The 7,107-nt window shown below is 27.4% G+C and overlaps 1 protein-coding gene across 1 annotated transcript; it reads right to left on the reverse strand.

The window, feature by feature from the left end:
• Nucleotides 1-3,144: 3,144 nt before the first annotated feature.
• On the reverse strand, nt 3,145-5,799 carry LOC108761280 (uncharacterized). Its single transcript, XM_018507708.1, has 7 exons — nt 5,592-5,799; nt 5,307-5,428; nt 4,713-4,757; nt 4,492-4,622; nt 3,667-4,228; nt 3,294-3,596; nt 3,145-3,163 (listed from the first exon to the last, which is right to left on the reverse strand). Exons 1-7 carry the CDS (start codon nt 5,749-5,751, stop codon nt 3,155-3,157), a joined length of 1,332 nt encoding a protein of 443 aa, XP_018363210.1. The 5' UTR covers nt 5,752-5,799; the 3' UTR covers nt 3,145-3,154.
• Between the last annotated feature and the right edge of the window lie 1,308 nt (nt 5,800-7,107).

Here is a 7,107-nt window from a genome sequence, read left to right on the forward strand (position 1 = left end):
ACATAATAAATAAGTAATATGTATTTTAAAAATGTAGTAAAATTAACCATTTGTAGTAAATCGTTGAGTAAACAACAAAAAAATAGTAACCTGAACGAAAAATATATCGTTAACGCAAAATATGTGTTATAGTAATATGAAAAATACTATTATAGTGATATTAACTAGTTTTTTAAATATAAAAAAAACACAATTTTTATAGTACACAGAACATAATTTCTAGAGTTACATAAACAATATTTTCTTATTTGTTTTAACAATATTTATTTTATTGCACAAACATATTTTATGTAGTAACTAGTACAATAAACAATTAGTTTTATAAACAGGTATAATGTCATTAATATTGCTTTTTATTTTTAGGTTAATCACAAGTATTTTGGAAGTATAAGAGAATTACTCAATTTTTATACGAGAAATATAGCCTTTATTCCATATAAAACATTTACATTTATATATCGTAATAAGTATCGATTGAAATATAAAGTTATACATAAAAAAAAATATATTACACAACATGCTCAGAAAAAATTTTTTTTTAAAATAAATTTCTTCTTAATGCGCTTCTTTATGTAACGTAATATTAATTATGTTAAAAAAGTATGTTTTGAATAGTACATGTTTTGAATATTATGTTTTAAATATTATGTGATTATTATATGTGAATATTAGATATGATTAAGATCAATATTAAAACATGTGATTATCATATGCAATATATAACATACCGTTCCAAATTACGACGCAATTTCGTGGTTCAAAAAATAAAAGTGATTCGTATCGTACAAACTCATAATCTTTCATATCTGTTAATCGATGACTTTGCAAATGATTATCTTTCTCTACGCATTTTAGAATCTTTACAATAAAAGCAAAATCCTTGATATGATTTTTTTTTTTCGAAAGATATAAGTTATAAGGCCATATATTGGTAAATTATCAGCAGAAAGTTTAATAACAGTATTGACATTGTATTTAATACTTCCAATAATAACATATTTTATTTGATCATAATCATTTAAAATGTCTGAAAAATTTGCACAACACTCAATAGGACGTCAAAATATTCTAATTTTTTATAAGTGATAGATTCTTCAAAAACTTTATTATCTAGAAATAGTGTACTCATATGCAATTGATGTTTAATAGCAATAGTTAAAGGCAAATTAATTTTATTGTTTGACATTAATGCACTTTGTTTTAATGGTCGATGTTTAGCTTCGAAACGCATTGTCCAGATGTGAATTAAAGGCCCTACAATTTTCATAATATGAGCATAATGAATCATAAAATGATGCTTTGGTTTTAAGGTGTCTTTACAAAGTTTGACGTATAATAAGTGATGTTTCTCGACAAGTTCTTCAAGTAAATTAATATCATCACTGGTAATAATAGATTGTAGCACAATACTAACTATTTGTCTCAATAATATATATAAATTCCAAAAGATATTTTCTCGTGAAATGAGATCACCGAAAATTAAAGATGCATTTAAAATAAAACACTTCATTTCCGCAGCTGACAGTTTTATATATTTCTTTTGTAATTGCAAAGCTGTTATGAGTGGAGGCTTATTATCGTTAACCGGATATTTAAAATATTTTAACTTGAAATTAAGAACTTCTAACGTAAATAATTTTTGAATACAAATAAATTGATGTAAAATAAGTCCCATTTCATAGTTGCAGACACCTTCAAGTAAATCATGCATTATGTCAACGCAAAAATTCTGTGTAATATGGAAATCAAGAACATCGTTCCAAACAGATTTTACTCTAATTCCCGTTTTTTGTACATCATTTTTCATAACGTCCGAATCATAATTTTCTTTATTGCGTAAGAAACAATTATTTTGTTTATATTGTGTCTTTGATATATTTTTAGTGACTTTACAAAATCTACAAAAAAAGTTAGAATTGAAACTTGTTGTAAAACCAAGAATTGAATTTAGTCCTAAGTTGTCACCAATTATTAAAGCAACTTTGAATAAAATAGTAATTAGTTTTCCATCAATATTAATTTCAATTCCTTCAGTTGCTAAACTATTTAATTGTTTAATGACATGCCCATATATTACTTCGGGTTTATACTCTTTTACATCACTGGAATGAACAATTTGAAAAAGGAATATACTATCAAGCTTTGATCGAAATTCTGGTGGTAAACACGATAAAGAAATATACATTCCAGACATTTTATAAACAGTTGTATGTGAGCCCAATGGATTACCACACTCAAAATCATCCTCATATAAAAATAAAGGCAAGGTAATTTTGTTTGATTCTGAAATTTTTGATTTCCAAAAATCAGTTTGCATGATATTAGATATACTTTTTTCTGATTGTAATTTTGTTAAGTATTTTTCAGTTTTTCTAAAAATATTAGGTATTTCAAAAAAATTTTTTTAAATATATGCTATAGGAATAATAGATCCACAATTTTTTTTATATTTTATTGTGTTTATATTTAATTCTTCTCTATAACCGTACGTAACAGTTTTAGAATCTATAAGACAATTACGTTTACGTAATTCTTCGAAACATTTATGCTCTGAATTTATTTGTGAAAAGCTTGATTGAAGATCATTAAATCGCTTTTTAAATTCACCTAAAGCAGGTTTATTAATATGTTTTTCAAGAAATTCTTTCAATGAATTCATAAACTCGTTATTTAAAGTTTCATGGAATAAAGTTATTATGTTATCAGCCTGAATACGGCTCATTTTAATATCGCCATAAAGAGTTGCTGCAATCTTTAATGCGTTATCAAAAAATGAGAACTTGTCAGTATTTTCAGTTAAATCAAGTGAAGTATTGTTATTAATTGTAATAAAATCTTCTTTCTCTGACTCTTTCAATTCACAATTGTCATAGTTGATATTTGTATTATAATCATTATTTGCATTAGAAGTAGGTACATCAATATTTCTAAATAATTTATTACATTTTCTGTAATGATTACGAAGAGAACCCCAAGTATTAAACGTCCTATTGCATGAATTTTCAGCACAGGCATAAACAACACTTTGTTTATGTAAATAACGCATATGATAGTGCATTAATTTTCCCTTTAGTAGCTTTGAACATTTAGGACAACGAGCTTCCATTGTACTTAATATTATTTAAAACATATATAAACTGTAGATCTTTTTATTTTAACGAAACTGAAAGTTAGGAAAAAATAAAGAATTATTCAGTGTCATCTGTACCTGAAAGTTCAAAGCTAGAATTTGTTGAGAATTGTGATTCGCAATCGGTACTTTCATTATTTAAATTGTTTATAGAATCTCTGACCCATTTAACGCTTTGATAACTTGATTTAGTTTTTTTGCATTCATAAATTTCTTCTTCAATATATATCCAAATTGCTTCACATGAGACGGGATATGCAGCATTCAAAACAAAAAAAGATTTCCAACAGAAAGCTATAGCATTAGTAACATCTTGAAACTGGTATTTTTCATCATTAATTATAACATAAGCAGCTGCAACTTTTTCTTTAGATAATACCACAATCACGAAAGGTTGCAACGTTAATTTATAATCGCTCATCAATGTTCGATGTGTAGAAATTACTTTTTCAATATCAGTTATCACCTATACACAAAAAACAGAGTTATAAAATAAAGTAACATTATAACATTAAAGATGAAATTATAAAACTTACATTTATCCAAGTAATAAATCCATCAGATTGTTCTTTGTATGATGGTTTCCATGGCTTTTTTAAGCCTGTTTTTTTCAGCACTGGTTTGAATAAATATGGTAAAACTAGCCAGGCTTGTACATCCGCTGGTACTTTCTTGAAATCTTTTAATAAATTTGATGTTGTTGGTTGTTTTTTTGCCAATCGAATTATGTTTGGATGCAAAACCGGCCACTTTTTTCCTAAAATATCGATTTGCGCTATATTTAATAATTTAAAATCTAATTCAATAAGTTGTATTCCTAACGGTGGGCGCAACTGTGGATATCCGTCAAAATACTCTGCAATATTTTTTCCGTTAGCTTTTGTGCGATAGACAAAAGTTTTTTCCCATAGAGATAAAATTTTCTTCTTATCATCTAAAGATGTATTATTCAATTCAGAAATATACACATCGGCTTCCTCCTCAATTTGCTTTTCTATATGTTCAGTTTCTTCTCGGTTAAATTCTGTTACTGCTGCTTTTATTTTCCTAAGTTTATTCGTATAATAATAATATAACTTTCCTGAAGCTGATTTGCCCCTTTTAGAAGGTATATACCATCTTTCAATATCTTCTTCATGCCATATATTCGTTATTTCGTGGGCCCAGAATATAAATTGATCTTTAGAAATCCTGTAGTATGTGAATGTGTTATTATTAATAGAAATAAATTACTTATTTCTATGAATATAATTTCTTTATACATTTTCTTCTAATTAAAGTATAATTTCTTTATACTTTAATAACATTAAAACATATATTTTAATATATATTCCAAAATAATAAAATAATATTTAACGTACTTTAATTTGTTTTCCTTATTCAAGAGATGATCAATTATAATTTTTGCCAAATAATTAGAACTACGCAAAATGGATGATTGTTTTAATAAGTATTTTCCTTCTACTGTCTGTTTCAGCAGTGATCGCAAGTGCTAAAATAATATATTTATTAATTATTGGTCTTAATATCTTAGTAAAGTAATATTGTGCAAATAAAAAAAAAGAATGAAATTATAATTTACCTTCCCAGATGTTTCTGATACTTTAGAATAAGGTTTTTTTTCTTTCTACAAAAAGAGAAATATATAAATTTAAAAACATTCCAAGAAAAACAATATAAGTATACACATATAGAATGAAACGTAATGAAATTTCTTAAGCCTTCTGTTAATGCATAATTTTTTACCTTTTCACTATCATATTTCACAAAGTTCTTTCTAAAAATGTAAAAGTGAAAACGAGATAAAGTCTACTTAAAACGATTCTTTGTTTTTCAATAAAGTAAGATTTTTAAGGTGTTTTATAACACAATTCAAACAGAAATAAAAAATTTTTATCATTTAAAATTCTATATGAGTACCTGAATACTCATATATTGACAGAAAGATTAAAGAAGCACAATCTTTGCAATACTAAAAGTGCGTTCGCTTTGGATCTTATAAGCATTATTCATTTAATATTTGATGAACAAGGATAAAATGATGCTAACAACGTATAAGCATGCAAAGCGAATGCACTCAAAGATATTTCAAATATTATTTTATAAACATGTATTATATGTATAAAAACAACTATTAGTACATTATGTTATGTATTAGAATTTAAAAAATGCTTACATTTGATGTTATGTATTTCTGTCTTTCAAAAATAAATCTGTAATAATGTCCCATAGGCTGGATTAACTTTGCAACTGCCTCATCAGGGATAGACAGAAATACTGATTTATCTATTTTTTCACCTACAACAATAATTAAAGAAATTTTTAATTCACTTGTATAAAAATACCTTTATGTATTAAAAATGATAAGAAGATAAAAAGAAAATTAAAAAATATAAATTTATATAATTTGTGTACACATAAAAAATATATAAAATCAGTTAATTTTTACGATACAACTCACGTTCAAATATCTCAATATAATCGAAAAGCCCCCACTCTGTTAATTTTGTTCGAATAAAAGTTTTAGTTTCTGAACCATTATCCAATAATATTTCTTGAAAATAAGTGTTATTGGAAACTGTAGATGAAGATTCAGTATTAGTGCTACTACAGCAATCCATCTTCTTGAATTTGTGATAAAACAATCAAAATTGCTACAAAAGAACATATAAAGCTAAAGTCTATTCTAGAATGTGCTTTTTGTTTCTCGTTTCTTGCTTTTTGCTATTTTTTATCTTGTTTTTTGGCTTCTTAACCCGTTCTTGATTTTTTATCGCTCAAGATAAAACGAATTAACGAACGAATTAACGAACAGCGAACTTCGGAAGAAACGGAAAAGTGGCAAGAAATACTGATTATCGATAAAAGAGATATATCGCAAAGAGGAATAAAGCAAGAGGCAAAAAGCAAGAAACAGAAAACAAAGAGCACATTGTAGAATAATCATTAAGGGCTTTTGTTTCATGTGCAAAGATCTTACTAAAAATAAGATAAAAAGAAAAAACTTCAAATAGAAATATAAAAAGAGTTTTTCTTATGAAAAAGTATATAAAATAGATTTTATGTACATCGTAACTTATAATCTGTTTTGCCACACAATTATGAAAAAATATAAATATACATACATATATTTCAATAAATGGCGAGGCGTCTCTGCGGCCACGGTATACGCTGCTCGGATGCGTAAATACCAATGAAGAACCCTTCGATTTAACACATTAAATGCACTACAATGCACGCTCAAGCTGAAATCGTCACTTATCTATCTAGAGACACGATAGTGTCTCGGCACTAAGAACACTGAGTGAGACACTGCCGTGGATACTTGAATCGGCGTGGCGTACGTGAGGTGAGATACGTCTCAACACGTTAAGAAAGGAAAAGACGTTAAAAACAATGGCAAGAGGCTAAATTATACACCGTGCGCTGAGTCCGCTCGACCTATAGTGATGCAAGTCTGGCTTCCGGGAGTCCTCCGGGAAAACAACGGAAAATCGCCGCTGCGCGAGAGCGAGCGAGACAGCGAGACTCGTGGTGCCCGGGGACCAGATTGCATCACTGCCTATAGGGTAAGCGCATCCCTTCCACTCGGAGATATTCGTGTCTCAATTTAGGCTATTCCGTTATTAGTTGCGAGTACTAAAAATCTATAGTTCACGTAACAGACACTATAAGTTATTATGGCATTATGTTTTATCAAAAAAACATATTTATTTTAACCAGAAAAATGTAACTGTCATATCTATTTCTATAAAGTCCAAGTAACTACACAATATAGTTGAGTCGCTATGTCACTACCAATTAATAGTGCAGACGATATTGTTATCGTTACTATATTTTTATAATACTCAGTACTACTTTAGTTGATATCACTTTATAAAACTAGTTACAGATACTTCAATTTCAAAAGTTGCCAAATTTATAGTTGCTGTAACTATTTTGTTTTCTCTCGGTGTATGTATATATATATATATAAT

Source organism: Trachymyrmex cornetzi, unplaced genomic scaffold (genome assembly GCF_001594075.2).
Source record: "Trachymyrmex cornetzi isolate Tcor2-1 unplaced genomic scaffold, Tcor1.1 scaffold247, whole genome shotgun sequence".
Taxonomy (NCBI): domain Eukaryota; kingdom Metazoa; phylum Arthropoda; class Insecta; order Hymenoptera; family Formicidae; genus Trachymyrmex; species Trachymyrmex cornetzi.

Excerpts from the sequence above, each read along its gene's own strand:
- LOC108761280 (XM_018507708.1), bottom strand. The coding sequence starts at position 5,751 with ATGGATTGCTGTAGTAGCACTAATACTGAATCTTCATCTACAGTTTCC. Across the intron at positions 5,429-5,591 it reads TTATATTGAGATATTTGAAC|GTGAAAAAATAGATAAATCA; the intron begins GTGAGTTGTATC and ends TTATTGTTGTAG. Across the intron at positions 4,758-5,306 it reads AGAAATACATAACATCAAAT|AAAGAAAAAAAACCTTATTC; the intron begins GTAAGCATTTTT and ends CTCTTTTTGTAG.